At 44.1% G+C, this 19,841-nt stretch overlaps 1 protein-coding gene across 1 annotated transcript; it reads right to left on the reverse strand.

The window, feature by feature from the left end:
• Positions 1-7,834: 7,834 nt before the first annotated feature.
• Positions 7,835-10,490, reverse strand: LOC127611231 (uncharacterized). The gene is made up of 2 exons (XM_052081593.1): positions 9,418-10,490; positions 7,835-8,671 (listed from the first exon to the last, which is right to left on the reverse strand). The coding sequence occupies exons 1-2, from the start codon at positions 9,444-9,446 to the stop codon at positions 8,086-8,088; spliced, it is 615 nt and encodes a 204-aa protein (XP_051937553.1). The 5' UTR covers positions 9,447-10,490; the 3' UTR covers positions 7,835-8,085.
• Between the last annotated feature and the right edge of the window lie 9,351 nt (positions 10,491-19,841).

A 19,841-nucleotide genomic window follows, 5' to 3' on the forward strand; every position in this document is an offset into this window, starting at 1 on the left:
AAACATAATGTTATACATTCCTTTTACTTTGAAACTAATATTAAAAAATGTGGTAATTAAATCCATCCATTTCTCCATTTTCTAAGCAGCTACAACGTAATCCTCACTAGAATCGTGAAATAATATCTCCATTTTGTTTCTACTGACTGTTTAGATTTCATTACTGTCTTTATTTTTTTTGAAGAATTCAGTCAAATTTTGTTATTTTTGAAAATGTTCTGAACATGCCTTTGATCTACTTTTTACATGTTTCAAATGTTAAACGATTATGATTTTTTTTTTTTTTTTTAATTCCTGAAACCAAAACTTTTGTCCATTTCCTACCAATAGACCCTTATATTTTGCAGTAAAGCCTCAAAATGAATGCTGGTTTTATTGGCCATGAAGTCAATTGGATTTGCAGGAAGCGGATTACCGGCCTCCGCTTCCTCATGAATCATCGAATCATCTATTTTTTTCTTCTTTCAGTGATGTCACACATACCATTTTATTCTTGTGAAGCACTTGACATTTCCTCTACTTTTCAAGTTGTCTCTCTTACAAAACAGGATATCTTTTCAGTTGCTTAGAGTCTCTTACGTGTTCAACCGTGAAAATATTGATTTGTGATCGCTCTTTGAAATGCAAGTGTTTCATCACATGACTTCATCGCCAAAAGCTGCTCACACTCTCTCCATTTCCGTGAAAGATCTTAGACACTTTCATATTTGACTTCCTGTTGGGTGATGTAACCTACAGATGTATCCTCCGAACTTTCTTGGTTGCCTCTCACTTAAAGCTCGAAAAGTTTGATTATCCAGAAAGGACAGAATATTTTCGTTTTCCAAATGAACACATTTGCACATTTGCAATTGCAAAAAGAGACACATCATTGCTGATGAATAAGAAATAATCCCGAAAGGTTTGAAAGAAGATTTTCGCATTGAGTGTTTACATGGACTGGTTCAGCCTCTGCAATTTTCTTTCAGACGTGATGCTGTTGGGATTATGGAAAATTGATCCCTAAAGGTTCCCTAAAGGTCAGCCAAATGTTGACATGGAACATATACCTATGGACATTTGGTTTTGGCAACCTCATCGCTGCACGGTCAGCTGTTGAAATCAATAGGAGCAACAAAACCTCAAGGTTTGAAATAGATTGCGGAAAATATCCAACATCATGCCATGGGCAATGAACATGTACTAAAATCAATTGGCCAGACTAACAAGTCCCAGTTATCTAAACTGAATAAGTTTTATTGCTTTGACAAACTCAGATCTCTTCGGAACAATATTAACCCTTTAATATAATAATGCACTGTTGCCTTGAGATCCAAGTTGAACACGTTCTGTGGCAACTATCTCAAATTATCTTTCCCATTTAAAATAATGGAGATGCCATTAATCTGTTCTAATCTCCCAAGAAAAAAAAATATTCTGTGATTTTTTTAAAAATTGAAATTATCAGCACTCGATAGTATTGTACTTGGAATTGAAGCAGATCTAAATAGGACAAGAGAACCAAACCAATCTCTGCATTTGTCAAGAGATGCAACAGCTTCTTGTTAACTTTCAAACTTAGCTTGTAGCAGACTTCTGTACATCATACATGCAATGATCATGACGTCTCTGAACCAATGATGAAAGGAGAATTTGATTCTCTCCTCCTTCATCTATAACCGCTTCTAACAACATGTCTGTTCTGTATTATTATTTTATGTTAAACGCTTTTATTACAGCTGCAGCTGTTATGAAAGCACTTTATAAATAAAGATGTATTTCATGTTGTTGTATGACACTTTTCAAAATCAAAAGGAACGTGTTTAATACATGTTAGCATTTATTTTTGCCGGCTTAGCCCCTGGTCAGATATCAATGAAAATCACTGGAGTTCTCACTTCAACATCACAAAATAGCTTCAGACGGATTATCATTATGATAAGGACTGACAGAGAGTTCTTGTCACTTTTGAAACCCTCGATGAAAAATAGGTCTGGTTCCTATTGATTTAAACCCCCTGGGTTTATCATGATGATTATTGAGTGCACCCTGTTTCCCGCTGGTCCCCTGACATCCCGGCTTAGAATCTGTTGGTTTTCTTCCCAGAACCCCGCAAGCTTTTTACAAGTACAACATAAACCACACCTCCAACAATAACATCCTGAGGCTCAGGAAGGTCAAATGGTTTAACATATTAGCGCTATCGATCACATAATGGTTTTCAGGGAGGAAGCCTTTTGGGGCAGGGGTTCTCCCAAAACACCCAAACTTTTCTTTTTATGAGCATCAGTGGCTCTTCTATGGGGCATTTGAACGATTCCGATGGCGAAGCTCACCTGTCACTATTTAGGATCCATGTCGTATGTTGCGTCCCCTGAGGACACAAAGTGCCAGCCCACGAGAGCGTGAAATTAAGTTTGGAGACAAATGGAAGCCATTGATGTGATAAAGTGAAGCAAACATCAGCGAGTTAACAAAGCAAACAGTCTTATTAGCTTGTGGCTTTGCTTTTTTGCACTTTGCTTACCACTCCGTAGGCGGTGATGGCTTTAATGACGATCAAGGGGAATGGCTGAATGAGGGCGGACGGGTATGGGTTCAGTTTCGTCCTCTAAAGTGCACTAAAGAGAGTCATCATGGAGCACCAGGAATTTGACCTGAGATAAACCCTACAACAAAAAAACAGGCTTATTCAAGTGTATGACGTTCAAAACATTTTTTCGTTTGAGTTAGAATTAATTGGAAGTGAATATTATGTTCTCATTCCTCATGCCATATGTATTTAAAAACAGTGAAGTGCATAAACGAAGGCACCACTATCTGAAGGCTCCTGCTAATTTGCATGTATTGTGGCCCCCCGCTGACAAGGAAAGCGAATAGCGAAAATCTGTTTATTATTGACACCCATTATAAATGCACTGAAAGGACAAAGAAAAATAAATATAGTACATGTTTTCAACCAAAATGCGATTGAATAAAGAGGTGGTATAAACCAACAATATGTGTTTTCCATAAAAACAGAGGTTGCCTTCTCCTTCTCCAAAATATTCAAATATATTTTTAAAATTCTGCAAATAGGGGAGCTGGACCGCATGCATATATGGGGGTGGCATTCATTTGATGCAATTTGACAAAAGCTGGTTACGTTGATCAATTATATGATTTCATTGTTTTTATAAAGTATAATGGAGTGCTGTTTTTACTTTTTAAAATATGCATTATTACATTTATGTTTTGGGTTTTTTTGGAGAGGGAAGGCCGGAACAGATTAGAAAAAAAAATTCTTTCTTTTCAATGGGGAAAAGGTGATTTTGGATATGATTGTTTGGCAGGAAAGGAGATTCCTGAATGTAAAGTTTGCTGTATGACGGTCGCCATTTTGCTGCATGCGCTCAGCCGCCGTCCTCAACCCCCAACCCACAAAATCAAAGAATAATTCCTGGGCTAAATTATGGTCCCTGGTTATGAAGTAGTGGTCACAAAACAAATTTGATTTTGATGCACCGATATATTTACTCTATTTACTACCGTACTCATGGATGTATGCACTGTAGTATTCGTAAAATGGATGATGAGCGTGGCCTAATGAGTGACATCAAGAGCTGGAGTTGGCTTTGCTTAGTTGGTTGATGCTTAGTCTGCTCTCAATCTGGATTTTTGTGTTTGATGGTTTGGCTGTTTCAATACATAACTGAAATGCATGGGCAAGTGTGCCTCTCCTTGCTCACATTTGAGGGCATTGCATTGCTATCATTATTATTACATTACAGTTTACTTTATTTGCTCCATTTCTTTCGTCTTGACTGGAGAAGCATCATATGTGAAGTTCTCTTCGAACTCCAAATTTGGCTCACAACAAAAAGGAAACTCAGCAATGTCTTGTAAATTCACTCATATCATAGTAACATTGCAATTCTTTTAGTGACAAGTGCAATAATTACTGAACTTCCTTAGGAGGTGAGACTCGCATTCACAAAGCCACCTTAAGACTGAACACAGCGTTTGTTGCACGGAGCAGCCAGGACTGTTACATGTACTGATTATGTTGCTGTGTCTGTTTCATTGCACTAAACTCAGTGAATAGAATCACATGTGGATGCCTTCTGTGGTGACCTCACATACACAGAATGAAGTCAAAACACTTGCCCCATGAGATTTGCTGACATCTCACATGACATCTTTAACTTCTCTTCAATGAAATGAACTTTAAATATGGTTTTATTTTAAGGGAAACATAAGACTCCAATAATATTATTTCTTCCTACTACAGACATTTGTCTCCTTCATGTGATATATTTAAAAAATGCAATAGTGATCTGTATGAGATCTGTTATTTTTATAATATTTGATTACTAAGGACACAAGAGGCAAAGTTATGGGAATTCCATTTCCCGTCCCCCCACAGACCCTTGGATGTGTGAATTAGAAAGAAGGTCATTCAAGCAAAACAAGCAGTCACCCAGGAGCTAGAAATGTGGAAGAACCCCAGAGGGCTCGCCAGCTCATTCCCTCTGGAAGTAGACAGCAGATGGCTCATGTTCTCTGGGACTGAGTAGGAAGAAGTCACCCAGATAAAGTCTGTAGGGAAACATACAGTATGGAATCTTCAAACGTGGAATTCAATATGGCTGAAGTTTTTTTTTTTTTTTCCTCCCCAGTCACAGTTCACATGTCGCTATGAGGATGTTTGGTGCTTTTTACCATCCTTGTTACTGATTTATTGCTTTATTGTTGTATGTTAGTTATGTTGTTTTTAATTCTGGTGAGCTAGAGCCAATTCCACTGGATCGACGCCATGTACATTCCGAGCTCAATTCAACATTTTTTTATTTTTTATTTTAAGTGAACACTTTTGGGTTCTTACTGATGATAATGTTGATTATCATCACTGAGTCACAGGTGAGTTGAAGCGTGTAAGGCTAACGTTAGCTGATAGGCAGGGACACAAAGAGTAACAGCTTGGACAGCACATTATCCTTCAAAGCACATTGTGGTATATGGTTTTTGCTGCTTCGCTGGTCTTCAAAAAGCACTCGGTGATCGGTGGCTGTTTCCCGACGAATGAGCACTTCGGGGACCACGGCTGATTGGGAAAAGATTTTATTCTACCGATGTCAGAGTGGAATCGATTCTGGCTCCTGTGAGTCTCCGATTTTATCAGGCCGCCCCGAAGAAACACATTCATGAGATTATATAGAGACAATATGATAATGAGAGGCGGGGAGGTACGCCTCTCATGCAAATCCAGAAACAAAGAAAGTAACATGTCATCTGACTCGTGTGGCCGGAGGAGACCAAAGGTTATGAGAGCCAGTTCTTTAAAAACATGTCCCGTGGAGGGGGCCCCAGACTTGGTGGGGCCGAGGGCACCAAAGGTTATGAGGTCCAACTGCAAAAGCATGTCCCGTGGAGGGGGCCCCAGACTTGGTGGGGCCAGGAAACCCCTCGGGGGCTGCTAATCGACCAAGTGAAATAGGGTCCAGACTTCACACTACATTCTTTGGTTTAAGTACACGCAGAAGCTGAATTCTCCCTGACCCGCAAATATAGAATAGAATCGTGTCACTGACGCCAGGTGGACATTCTAAGGCCACCTACAGGAATAGAGAGGGAATTCCAAATTACACTTCATTCCCCCCTTCCGGGACAAAGTAGTAGTCCCGGACACGGTCTGACAAAAGATACCATCGGTAAAGGTCCAAACATCTTTCCCCAATCAAATTTTATATATGCTCACGACTACAATTTGGCCTAAAATCTTCAGCCTAAATCACGCTCAAGGCATGCTACTTAAGGTTATTTTAACTAGGAAAGCTCAAACTATTTAGTTAGCCAATTGCTCCCTGACAACAATCTGAGGCCTCTCAGGAACCACAAGCAAAAAAATTGAAGTCCGCATAATTCAAACGACGATACCACCCCCCTTAGGTAATACCCTTACAACGGCGACAAATTGCAAAGTAATGAATTTGGTGTGGCCCGTTAGAAGCCCCAAAAAGCTGCCGGCCCCTCCTCGAGAAAAAACCTCGCCAGTCTAATGACAAGGAAAAAGAGGAAGGCCCTTTCTACCATCCCCAGTGGTTCCCTTCACCTGGTGTCAACCAGGTGTAAGGAGCCCTGGCACATTACAATCCACAAAACAGTATGAGCTCACCAAACAGTAAAATTGTACCGTTACATGATCAGCCGGCCAGCAGGTAACAAAACGAGGTAAAAATACTGGAATAAACAATGAGGTATATAGTAATGAGATATCAAAACATGCTATCAAAACAAGCCCCCGAAATAACGCCCCCCTTCTTCATGTGTAAGTGCGTGCCGAGGCAGAGTCCATTCCCCGAATCTTCAGCGATGGAACGTGCTGGGTATCACTGCCCAGGGCCTGCTGTCCATACAAAGTCCTTATGTCCAGGTCACTGTCCATAGAGTCCCTTGCACGGCCCCGGTCAGCATCCAGAGGTTCTGGAACGAATAAGAACTCCTGCCAGTATCGCGTGATGACAATGGCACTCAACGCAAAACACATGCAACTTTTGACACAATAACAATGGTAAACTGGTCGCGGGCCGGACAACGACATATGGTGGATCACATTCCAGTAGGATCATTCAACACATCACACAAACAGGAAAATAAAAACCCAAGGAAGTGGCGCTACGCCGCTGTTCCCACTCCTTCATCCCCTAACTTTGGGTTTTCATTTTCGTGTACAGCTCTATTTTTTGTATTTTTCTGATATCAATTCTCCTCTCACATGCACTCCCCTTATCATTTTATTATGTTTAATCCGAGTACCTGTCAGTCACTATCATTTCACCAGAGTAAATCGGCTCAGTCTTATGGTCGATCGGGAGCAGCGGCATCTGGGTCTGGTCCCCAGGCACTACCACGCCTATCCACCGTAATATCATGGCCTTTGCGCCAGTCATTATCACAGTGCAAAAACAAAGCACCACACATAGTGATATCACGAGCGCCCCCAAAGCCTGCGCCACTATCGTCCCTATAGGTCCCAGTCTATCCTGTATCCAGCTGGTTGCTGACCAACCAGCTCCCTCAGACGGCCCAAAAGAATCTCGAATGACTTTAAGCGCGTCGATGATACTGGTAATGTTGTCGGTGTTATCAGGGATCAAAGTGTAGCAGGCGTCATCTGTCAAGTTTAGGGCTATGCACAACCCCCCTTGCCTCGCCAAGATATAATCCAAAGCCATGTCATGTTTAAGCAGGGTCAACCGATGGCTCTTCTGGGTAAGTGATAACTGTCGGAAGCCCTTGATCGTCTCATTCGCAAATCCCTGGAGGGTATACGTAATATTATCAATGTGATCGGCCAAAAATGTCACTCCATACCAGGGAAAGATCCCAAGGCCCCATTTTTCTCCCAAGCTAATTCTCCAATGGTACATCTCGATCGAATGCACCGTCAGTTGATACCACATGTTTCTTCCTGCCCATTCATCAACCCCCGGTAATGCCAAAGCATCGAACCCATAAGCCTTCCAAACAGCTTCCCGTCTTGCCATAGCATGCAAATTGGTTCGCACCTCCGCCGGGGACCAGTCCGAGTCCGCAAACGCTTTGTGGACAGGTCCTGGAACGTCAGGCATCGGCTTTACCGCCTCCGCCGTTGTCATGCGCGTCCCCGACGCGGCCAGCTGCGTTTCAATGTTGTCGCCACTCGTTGTCATGGATACACTGTCAATTTTGATTGTGTCTGCCTTCTCCGTCTTAACATACTCAGTGGCTGGGCTGTCTGGTTGTTCATCCTCAATTTCATTTTTCTCCGTCAATGTCACGAAAGTAACACTGTCTACTGTAGTTTGGTCGCCCATGCGTTCTGCTTTTCCCACTCCCATTTTGAAACAGGTACACGTATAGTTTCCGAAATCACTCATGCCAATTTTTGTCAGAAATAGAGCGCAATCTCCTAACACCTCAAATCGCCTATATGTATTTAGTAACAGTACATTGTCCCCATATGTTCGCTGGGCCAGGGCAAGGGTGTTACCGGTGTTGTCTTCCCATTTGGCTGTGTGTCTGCACAGGGACCTTCCTGCCCTTGCGCAACTACATGGCAGTATGACAGCACTTCCCAACACTCCCTCAACATTGCTCGATGTAACGCTGCGACCGGACTCTGTGGCGGACTGGGCGTCCGTCACTGGGTCCTGTTGGGTGACCGTGTCCCTTGGGGACACCATCTCCGGTGGTAGTTGGCTCGGTGTCGCTGTGTTGGGGAGGGTCACCTGTATCTGGGGAGGGCGCGTTGTCGAGATTGACATTGTCGAACTGTCGGCTTCCTCGATCGTCGGCTGTGTCGCCCCCGATGTCCTCAGGAACAGATACAGCAGACACGTTATCCACCACAGTTCGACCTTGCCCGTCTTCCTCCCGATCTGGGCCCCTGGGCGGCTCTTGTACTGGCAGTTGTTCGGAGTTCTCGCAGCCGCGACTCCCCCTTTGGGGTTCTCCATCTTTGGGCACCTTGACGCAGTGTGTCAGATGGTACCAGGTCGGCGACCCTTTCACTTGCACCGCTGTTCCGGTACAGCGGACAACTTCAAATGGCCCCTGCCGTCTTTCGTTGTACCACTTGCGGCGGAACACTTTCACATACACCTTGTCTCCTGGCTGAACCGTGTCTTTAGTATTTGCTTCGCGTCTCTCTTGTGTTTCTTCTTGTTTCTGCCTGTCAACAACATAGGTGGAGATATTCCTATGTATCTTGGTTAAATGTTTGACATAGGCTTTCATTTCGTCCTCCAAAATTGACAGGCTTGGGCCTTTCCCACTGGTGCGCAAACACGGCGAAGGCATGCGTCTACCGGTTACCAATTCATGTGGGGTCAAATGCAAATCGCGCAGTTCACTCGACCGGCAAACCATCAGTGCCAGTGGTAAGGCAGCTATCCAATTCAAGCCAGTATGTTGACAAATTTTGGAAATTCGATTTTTTATGACGCCGTTCATTTTTTCACAAATGCCTTGGCTTTGTGGATGATACACTGCTCCGAGCCGCTGTTTAATTCCCAATTTTTGCATTATGATTTTGACCGTTTTATCCACAAACTCTCTCCCGTTATCTGAAGAAATCCTATCTGGTAGACCCCATCTGCTGATAACTTCGCGGCACAGAAACTTGGCCACAGACTGAGCATCTTTCCGTTTAGTTGGACAGGCCTCCGGCCATCTTGAAAACCGGTCTACGACCACCAACATATATCTTTTCCCTTCGACAGGTTGTATCATGTCGACAAAATCCACCACTAGTTCTCTCATGGGGCCATTAGGAGTCGGGATATAACCCGTGGGGGTGGCTACCCCTCTTCTCACATTGTTTTTCAAACAGATTGCACATTTTCCAATTACCTGGTCGATTTGTTCGAGCAAATATGGCGCCCAAAACCCGTATTCTGCGGTTATTTTTCTCTTTACCTCCCCCCTTGACACATGGGCCAACCCATGTGCCTCTTGGATTAATAGTCCCAGCAAATCCGGCGGCGCCACTACCAGCCCTTCGTGATTTCTCCACAGTCCAGTAGGGTCTTGACTCGCCCCCCTTTGCTCCCAAAGGTGTTTATCCATCGGGTTAACGGCTGCCTGCATTAAGATTACATCTCTGAGTGTGACCCTGTCTTCGAGATCGACCTCATGCGTAACCAACAAAACTTTCCCTTTCTGGCTGCCTTTCGTGACAGCCCTGGCTGCTTCGTCCGCCACTCTATTTCCCTGCGTGACTCTGGATGCATCGGACTTGTGGGCAGCACATTTTGCAATGGCTATTTCTCTAGGTTTCATCATGGCCACCAGCAGCTTCATTATCTGCGCATGATGCTGGATGGGGGAACCGTCAGTCTTCTTGAACCCCCGATTCCTCCACACAGCACCGAACAGGTGGCACACGCTATGCGCATATGCCGAATCTGTGTAGACTGTCACTCTTTTCCCTTCTGCGAGCAGGCATGCTTCTGTTAACCCCACCAGTTCAGCAAGTTGGGCCGAGGCCGGTTGTGGCACCACTTCGGCTTTTGATCGTTACAAACTCAGGCCATCACCATCTGAGTTTTTGATATAAGCCTCTGATACGTTGGTTCGAGCTTACCTCGAATTGCAGATGAAAAAAACCATGCCTCCCGAATTGGAGTCTTCAATTTAGTTGCCGACAGGACTGGGCGTCCATCAATTTCATGCCGATACAAACCAGTCTCATCCCTGGCCACCCGGTTAGTTCTTCTCCTCCGGGATACCCTCTCTTGGTCTGAAATAAGGTTGTTAGTTTGGAAAACATACAACTTCCCATTTTTGATTCCACTTCCATCACTAAAGATCAAGTCGTCTTCTGCAGTCTCTTTAGTCATCTAGTCTGCTTTGTCATTTCCTGCTTTTATGTGGGAAAAATCCTTCTAATATGTGTCCTGCATTTAATAACTACTTCTTTTGGTTTTAGCAGAGCCTCTCTAAGTTTTTGGTTTTTTCTTCACTATGTTGAATCGATGTTCCTGTGGCAGTTTTTTAAAAATTTTTATCGTAAACATTTGCCTCATGCTGCCGCATATCTGATGCATGCTGACGTTTTTGTTCAATTGGGTCCAATTGCATGCTGACGTATGTCAAAATTCATCAAAATTAGTCTTTTACTTCCCTGTTGTTCATGTTCCCCTCTCTTTTCTGAAAAAGAACTACAGAAACAGAACCTTCTTTTTCAGAAACATCGAAGTAAATCAGCTAGACCAGGCTGCACAAAAGAAACCGGCATCGCTGTACCTTCTGATGTGTTCAGTCTCCCCAAAAATATAAAGGCAGTGCGCATTGTAATTTTCACATGCGATAGTTTGAAACCGCAAAAAGCCAAACGTCAAAGGAGCCACCACGTGGCATCCAAACAGCAAATCTTAGATGATGCATCGATAAGAACATTACCATGCCGAATATGTACCACGCCATCCGTAGGTCGGAAAGAGTAGATTAGGTGTTTAAGCACTTGAATAAAAATTCCAAAAGACAAAATCGAATACGTGGGGCAACCGAGTGTGGTAAAATTTAACCCCCAGGTGAGAGAATGAGAAAATTCCCTATACGATTCTGAAAGTGGTATATGGGAAAAACCTTAGCTAAATCAATTACAAAAAAGGTGTACGAATGAGAATTTTTGGATATTTGAGTAGACGGCAAAAAAGTATGAGCGGCGCGGCCATGTCAGGCCTAGCTACCAGTCAATGAGATGAGATCCTCTGACAGGTCCACTCTGGCTGCCACACCCTTCAGGACCTACAATAATTGAGGAGGATGGAACATTAAATAAATTGCCTTGTGTTTCACCCAACCAGGCCATGCGATAAATTTCAATCTCTAGTTTGTCAAAAGCATTGTGCAGTGGGAAGGACCGATCAGCGGATGGTAAGGTCATATGGAGGAAGTCTAAGGAGACCAAAGCCGATACCGTTGGAAGACAGAGTTCAGTGGTGGGTCATCGGCTGACTTTAGCAACAGTCAGCCTTGCATCAGGCAGGCATTGGGAGCAAGTGTGGTCCAGCATGTCCAAGTTCATGACAGTCTTTCAGTGAGGCCAGCAGTGATCCCTATTGTTGGGGATTCAGGTACCCATGGAGCAGATGGGTATTGTCCATGTGGGGGTGCCGTATCCTGTCATTGTTGTTGGTTTTGCGGAGGAGGAGTCAGAGCTTGTTGATCATAGCCTGATTGATGAACAGGTGGGTGCCGGCGGCGCGGGCATTTCCTTGTCCAATGATTCACATCACCACAAATGAAACAGCCAGCTTGGCTCCCGTGACTTCCTCGTCCACGCCCACCTTCCCGTCTCAGACCTCCCCCCAGCCATGCGTCTCGGCCCTGCCTTGTGGGCAGGCCGTAATGTTGAGGTGTGGCTTGGAGCTGCGGCGTGGGTGTGATCAGCCTTGGTGGATCCTGTTGAGAGACACTGATTGACATTTGATTAGATCTCCCAAGTTTCTCTTTTTTGCATGCATTACTGGAGGCTCTCTTAGCCTCTTGTATTTGTGAATTCAAAAAGTTGTTCTGTAGCTTGGATGTTTTCTCAGTCTCTTCCTCGGCTCTCATTCGAGATTGTTGCACATAATACAGGAAATGAGTTCGCCAATTCACGTCATCTGAAGTGGGGAGAGTGGGAGAGTTAGTCATCATTTTCTGCACATCAGACGGACAACCCCCCAGCACTGCTTGCCTGAACAAAGCCTGATTCACTGGATGACTATTGGGGTCCTGTCCTGTGACAGTCACCCAAGCATCCATACAATTAACCAAATACGTCATTGGGTGTACCTCAGATAGCAATTCAAACGCCAATTGTTGTGAAGGACCCAATGTTGTTGGATAAATGGAACTCAGCGCGTCTGATTTTCTATCATTCAACCTAGTCAATTTGCAAGAGGCTATTCCCTCTAATAGGTCCATAATCTCTTTGGGTAAATACTTACTCTTAAGCCAGTCAATTGCTCACAACTGTATGTCATAGTCAATTTTGGGCAAATCCAGCAATATTTGCCTCGTCAATTCAGTCGCCTTAGTTACAAAAGTGGTCGCATCCCAAACACTCATGCTTTCATTATCCTGTTTAATTTGCATACATTTTTCTACTTTTACTAATTGTTTATGAACCACCCTGGGCAGATCAGGGGGAAGCTTGGCACACAAGGGATTCGGGTGGGGGCCAGTAAAACGGCTAGTATGTGTTATCCCCCTTCCTGTAGGTTTGTGCTTACAAACCTGCCTGTGGAGTATACACAATGATTAAAGTGCCCCTCTGTTAAGACGTTTATAATTTCTTTTTTTTTTTTTTTTTTTTTTTTTTAAATTCACTCAATCTCTTTAACCCTCACAACAGTGTCTGCGATTATGATGAATAGAGACACATTTTCATGCGTCTGGTGAGCTCAGGTCTCTCTGCCTGCAGATTGACCATCCGCTCCAATTTCTTCTGCCTTGTCTATGTACAAGTGACCACTCGGCGCTTGTAGTGCGGTCATAATTTTAGCGCTCGTCACCTCATGCGGTGAAGGAGGCATCCTCGCTGCCTTGTTTATCATAACTTTGTCGAGTTACTTTGGTTATATATTTTTTTCTTTTTCCAATGTCGAAGGCAGTGGTCAAACTACCCATTAAATGCAATATATAGAAGAACCTCTACTTGTCAACTTGACCCTCTCTTTTCCCCTCGCATATCAACCACATCATATTATCATCTTAGAAACATCCACCGGCTCCGCTCTTTTCTCACTCCTCACATTCAAAGCCATCCATAACCTAGACCCTCCATACCTACCTGACCTCATCCACATTCCTACACTTGTCCGCTCTTTTCGATCCTACTCCTCTCTTCTTCTCTCTGCCTCCCCTGTTCGTCTCGTCACCATGGGAAACAGAGCCTTCAGTCGATCTGCTCCCCGCTGACCTTCGTAATACAGACTCATTAACACATTTTAAATTCCGCCTCAAAACACATCTGTTTGGACAAGCCTATTCACTTGTACCATAAAGCCATTATTCTTTCTGTTGTTGTATTTTTTCTTATTTTATTTGATGTTGATCTTAACATTGTATTCGTGATTTTGACTGCTTGTTGTAAGGTGTCCTTGAGTTCATAGAAAGACCCCCACAAATAAAATGTATTATTATTATTATAATATTATTATAGCTCAAATTGAATACACTTAGTTTTTTCTTTTTATATTTCAAACTATTGTCTTTAATTTAAATTAACAAGTCGGGCTTTTCTGCAACTCCAATTTCTCATTGCTCCCAGAGGGTCTAGGGGGCGCCAGCTGACCCTCGTATTATTTATGAGGGGCCACACTCTTTCTTGAGATGCATACATGCACATCTATATTAGTATCGTTAGGTAGCATTCCCGTACTTCTTGTTTCTTGTTAGACAGCTGTGGCACATTCATTCTCCTGGGTTCCAGTTACCTCAGGACCTCCACAGTTGGTCATGCATTCTTTTGCTCCTTCAGCATGCCGTCCCCCATCATCCTGTCACATTTTCTCGCTACCAGCAAGGTAGGCCCCAAAATGGGCACAACTCCGGCCCCACGCCCCGCCCCCACGTCACCCACACGGGGAGTGCCTAGCCTTGAAACACGGTGGGCAGGTACAGGTTGGCCAGTCCCCGTCCCGTCCCCGAAGCCAGATTCCCCTCCCCGAGCGGGCACCGCAGGCGGGCACGCGCCCCAGAGCACCGAGAAACACACTATCCTATCCATTCCACTCGTTTCTTCTACAAGCACGCTCACTCACTCGCGCTCAAGCGCACACACACTTACTCACGATCGCGCACACGCGCACACACGCACACACGCACGCTCACTTACACACACCCATGGGTACCCTCACACACACACACACATACACCCATACACAGGGATCCCACACGTCTCTGCACGCACAGACACTCACAAACAAAGAAGACAGAGACTCACAAAGAAAGAAGACAGACACTCACAAACAAGGAAGACAGAGCAGGATTCGAATCCATTCCACGTTTTGCTGTTTGCCAACTGCGGCTATGCAGTTTGTTGTTTAACAGTGCAGATATGCACTGACAAATACGCACGTCTTACTTAACTTTCGTTTCGTTTCGTTTCTAATAGCGCTTTATATTTCCCCCTTTATTTTCTGCAGAATTTAACTTAAGTGTGCACACAAAATACTTTTTTTCCCCAGGTATACCACTCCTTGCATTCCAGAGGCCTCATTGCCACGTTTTCCCTTTTTCACACAGAGGGATTTTCTCTACACACACAAGCCGTCCAGCACCTATTTCCCAAACGCGGTCTGTACAGGCTCAAATTTATCAAACTTTGACAGATGTGTATGCTGTTATGACACGTCCCCATAGAGGAATCGAACCGCAAGCAGATCGTATCAGCTCAATCAATATTCAAAAACCGCCAGTCCTTCGTTTTACCTGGGGGCCTCTTACACCAGCATTTAAATTGACAAGCCTTATAACTCACATACACCTCTAATTCGATCAGTGCCCAAACGACGTGGCTTCGCGCGCATCATTCTCTTCGGCCCACATGTCTGTGGCTGGCCGTCTATTTCTTCGGCCCACATTCCGTGGCTGGCCGTCTATTTCTTCGGCCCACATTCCGTGGCTGGCCGTCTATTTCTTCGGCCCACATTCCGTGGCTGGCCGTCTCTCACACTACACGGTACGGATGCCAAGGTTGCGCTCGTTCCTATTAGCCAAACGCGGTCGACGCAACCTCCCTTTTGCGCTGGACTTTGGCAGGGACTAGGCTCCCACCGGACATCTCCGTTTGGGTTCACCCATCTCTTGTCGCAGCATAGTTCAATCGTACCCGTGTTTCCGCCACAATCACACAGCTAAAATTTCGATCCTCCGCGGGACCACTGAAACGACTAATTTCCACGTCCACGTTTTATGGGACTTCCTACTATTTTCTTCTCGTTTATCATTCACACCAGACATGTCACGCATACAATTCCCAAAACGTTTTGTTACTGTTCCCTTTTTATTTATTGTTTTTTATTTATTTTTCCTGTTTTTATTTATTGTTTTTTATTTATTTTTCCTGTTTTTATTTTTACTTTTCTTTCGCTGTCTCTATTTGGGGCCACTCCCCCTTCAATAGTCGCATTATGACGGCTTTTGACTAGGAGAGACAACTTTCCCTGGAGCCCGCCGTGGCCCCATCAGATCCGTTTAACTGTCCTCCGTGCGGGGGACAACGCTCCCTCCCCCCCTTTCCAAGAGCGAGCATGCTGCGGCGACTTTGAGTGCAAGCAACTCACCTCACAACAGGTCGACGGCTGGCCGCTGGATGCTCGCGGAGAGAGCGGACGGGACGGTCCCCTGGAGAACACGAATCCTGTTCGTGACGCCAAAAATGTGGTATATGGTTTTTGCTGCTTCGCTGGTCTTCAAAAAGCACTCGGTGATCGGTGGCTGTTTCCCGACGAATGAGCACTTCGGGGACCACGGCTGATTGGGAAAAGATTTTATTCTACCGATGTCAGAGTGGAATCGATTCTGGCTCCTGTGAGTCTCCGATTTTATCAGGCCGCCCCGAAGAAACACATTCATGAGATTATATAGAGACAATATGATAATGAGAGGCGGGGAGGTACGCCTCTCATGCAAATCCAGAAACAAAGAAAGTAACATGTCATCTGACTCGTGTGGCCGGAGGAGACCAAAGGTTATGAGAGCCAGTTCTTTAAAAACATGTCCCGTGGAGGGGGCCCCAGACTTGGTGGGGCCGAGGGCACCAAAGGTTATGAGGTCCAACTGCAAAAGCATGTCCCGTGGAGGGGGCCCCAGACTTGGTGGGGCCAGGAAACCCCTCGGGGGCTGCTAATCGACCAAGTGAAATAGGGTCCAGACTTCACACTACATTCTTTGGTTTAAGTACACGCAGAAGCTGAATTCTCCCTGACCCGCAAATATAGAATAGAATCGTGTCACTGACGCCAGGTGGACATTCTAAGGCCACCTACAGGAATAGAGAGGGAATTCCAAATTACACTTCAACATAATGACCTAACCCGAGCTCAGCTTCTCTTTCCACAACATCAACCGCCTTCACACTTCACAACACCGCATGAGGTAATAACAGAGACAAATATAATCTATTCCAGTGTCAAACTGTTGCTGTGCTCAGGCTAACACAGCGTCAGCAATGAAGTGGAGTTCGATGCATACACAACACCTCCTCTATATCAACACTTGCATGAAAACAAAAGTTCAGAACATGCAGGGATGAAAAATTTGTTTAGAACTACCATTAAACTCTTAAAAAACTGCAAGTAATTGACACTCCCTAAAAAGGGTTAAAATTACCTACAGGTGCCACAAGACGGTGGCAAAGCATTATATTTGTCGAAATGAAGCTCCTCCTTCTTTGTTTCATGTTTTTATTGCTTTGGCCTTAGCACAGAAATGGGCAAATAGCAGAACATACAGTCGTCTCCCCCAGAAATCCACAAAGACGTAAATTTGTGAATGCCGAACCGAGGATATGCCGAGTTCGCTCTTTATCCCAAAAAATAAAAAAACAATTACTAGATCATTTATTTTCCCTGTATAGTCGAACAAAGAAAAGTAGTAAATGACCATCCATGCACATGTCTCCAGGGACGCCACTTACCCTCCATTCAATAGTTCCGTACAAAAACTTCATATCCATAAATTGACACGAGCCGAGCGCCCCCATGTCTTTGCCAACAAAACAAGCTGCTTAACAACTCAGCAAATAATGGGCCACGGAAGGCTATTCGCACTGCTGCGAGGGCGATAATGACGCTGAATGGAGTTAACACAAAAGAGCGAACCGAAGGCTCTATGCGCTCTCGGGGAAGTATCTGAAGGTCGACACAATAAAGCCGTATGGGCCACCATCTTAATTTCGTTGCCCCAGGTGGGTGATTCTCCACAGTCAAGGCGGCACAATCAATTCTGGGAGTCAGGAGACTATTTTAGACATGACGACGTCTTCCTGTTGGAGTTAAAGCTACGGAAAATAGCAGCGATATGACAAGATTTCCGATTGATTTGATTTTTAAATCGGCTGTGATGATTTCTCTCTGAATGTTTCGGACTTCTGTCTCAATGCCAGTGTCTAAAGAAGGAGCCATGTTTTTCAGTCAAGAAATTTGATGAGCGTGATGCAACAGCACCTCTGCTGGTTTCAGCCAAGTAGTGCACTATATACAAAGATGTAACCGACACAGAATATTTCAAACCAAGTTTGGTGGGTTTTTTTTTTTTTTGCTTTAATCATCTCCCCTTTAATGTATTAAGGATTTCTAACTATATATTATTGAAGTTTTATTAATAATGATCAGAGTTGGGTGCATCAGTAAATTTTGTCATTCATCATTTACGAGCTGGAGTTCCATCGGCGTTGCCTGAGATCCATCCTGAGGATCTCATGGAGAAACCACGTCACCAACGAGGAGGTGATGAAGAAGGCAGGAGTGGCTGAACTGTCAGACATTGTCTCTGAAAGGAGAAGGAAAATGATCGGCCACGTACTCCGACTGCCAAGAGAGAGACCGGCAAGTGTGGCCATGCACTGGATGCCAGAGGGTGGAAAGAGGAAGAGAGGTAGGCCAAAGAAGACGTGGAGACAGACTGCCAAAGAAGACCTCAGTGAGATGGGTGTCAGCTGGCATGGAGCAAGAAGGGTCGCCAGTGACCGGACCAAATGGAGGAAACTCGTCGCCCAATGTTCCAAATAGCAACGGGCGGAACTAACTAACTAACTAACTAACTAACTAACTAACTAACTAACTAACTAACTAACTAACTAACTAACTCACTCTATCATTGTTATTTTATCTCGTGTAAAACACATTTTTTTTCTATGGCTTTTGACTCAGCATGAGACTTGGCATTGTTTAAGAGTTTTATAGTGTTTACTATTTTCATGTTATTAATTTATTGTTTTAAATGTCTCTGTCTAATTTTTACTCCATGCACAGCACTTTGGATGCAGCACTAGTTTATTATTATTATTTTTTTGTGTCATGTTATTTGAACATATCTCTAGTCATAAAACACATGTTCAACATCCCCGGAACTTAAACTTCAGAGCAGTGAATTCCCGTTAGAAACCCACACCTAACTTAGCAACAATTTTGTTTTTCCCACAAAAAACTGGCAACTGCCCTAAATTGCTTAGGAAACACAAATAAATTGAATATTGTCAATTCAATCAAATGAACATTTATTTATTTTGTGCATGCAACACTTAGTCCCCCCCCCCAAAAAAAAATGCTGCTGTAGTCTGCAAATTTCCCCAGTGTGGGACAAATAAAGGTCATCTTATCTTATCATACTAAGATGTAGGGCAACATTTTGTCCTTACTTTTATATCTTCTGAAGAAGTATTGTTTGTGATCCTCAGGTCTTATGTCCAGAGCCACTAACTAAAACATTTGTATCTGCACTCACACCGATGAATGGGAGCTTTAAAGGTCACGTAGCAAACAGCAGCGATGTCTCACCTACAGAGGGCTAAAGCTAAAAACAAAGCGCCTACTTTGCATCCTAAGACTGGCGTAGCGCCCACAGGAGTCCCGTTTTGTGTCCGATAACTAATATGTCCTTCTCTGTCATAAAGCGGATGTGTGAGAATCAAGACGATGGATTGTCTCCAGAAGATGTTTTATTTATTCATTTTTTTAAGTGCTTAGCAGCCTGCAGCCGTCACATGGCCCCCTCGCCTCGTTTGTAGCGTTGCCCTTTAGCGTGTCGGGGATTAGCACGAGGGGTCTTTATTTGTGACTGCTCGGATCTGTGCTGATCCGCAAAAGGTCACAGATCAATATCTCAAGAGGGGGAGTGATTATCTGTTAATTAGCAACAGGATTTGATGATGATTTATCCTCAAGGATACCAATCTGCGAATAAAGGGAAGCAACTGTGTGAAAAAGTGTCATGTTCAGTGAGATGACACTAGTTTAAATGATGAATAGATCTCAACAGACTTGTCAACATGTGCCCTGGTACTGGCTGGTGACCAGTCCAAGCGGAACTCTTGCCAAAAGTGAGCCGAGATAAGCTACAGCGCCCTCGTAAAACTTGCTCGAGACAATGGATGGATGGATCCGCACCTAATTCACCTTATCTGTGGCCAAACAAGTTCTCTGTTGATTTTAAGTCTGGCGATGTTGACAATCTCAGTGCGCTTTTGCGGCTGAAAAATTTAGGTTGCTCGATTTGAAGTCAAAGAGGCGCCAGACTAATTGCTTAATAGTTTCAAAGAAAAGCCAAGTAAGACATTGCTTCACTGTTATTTTGAAGTTGACCCTTGTATTGCCAATGAACAACCGTTGTGCCTATGAACTAGG

The sequence above is a fragment of the Hippocampus zosterae genome, chromosome 12 (genome assembly GCF_025434085.1).
Source record: "Hippocampus zosterae strain Florida chromosome 12, ASM2543408v3, whole genome shotgun sequence".
In the NCBI taxonomy this organism is placed as follows: Eukaryota; Metazoa; Chordata; class Actinopteri; order Syngnathiformes; family Syngnathidae; genus Hippocampus; species Hippocampus zosterae.

What these genes read in the sequence shown, in the direction of transcription:
- LOC127611231 (XM_052081593.1), bottom strand. Translation starts at nt 9,446, where the DNA reads ATGGGTTGGCCCATGTGTCAAGGGGGGAG. An exon ending in CCCATGTGTCAAGGGGGGAG is followed by an intron (nt 8,672 to 9,417) that starts GTAAAGAGAAAA and finishes TGTTGTTGACAG; the next exon opens with GCAGAAACAAGAAGAAACAC.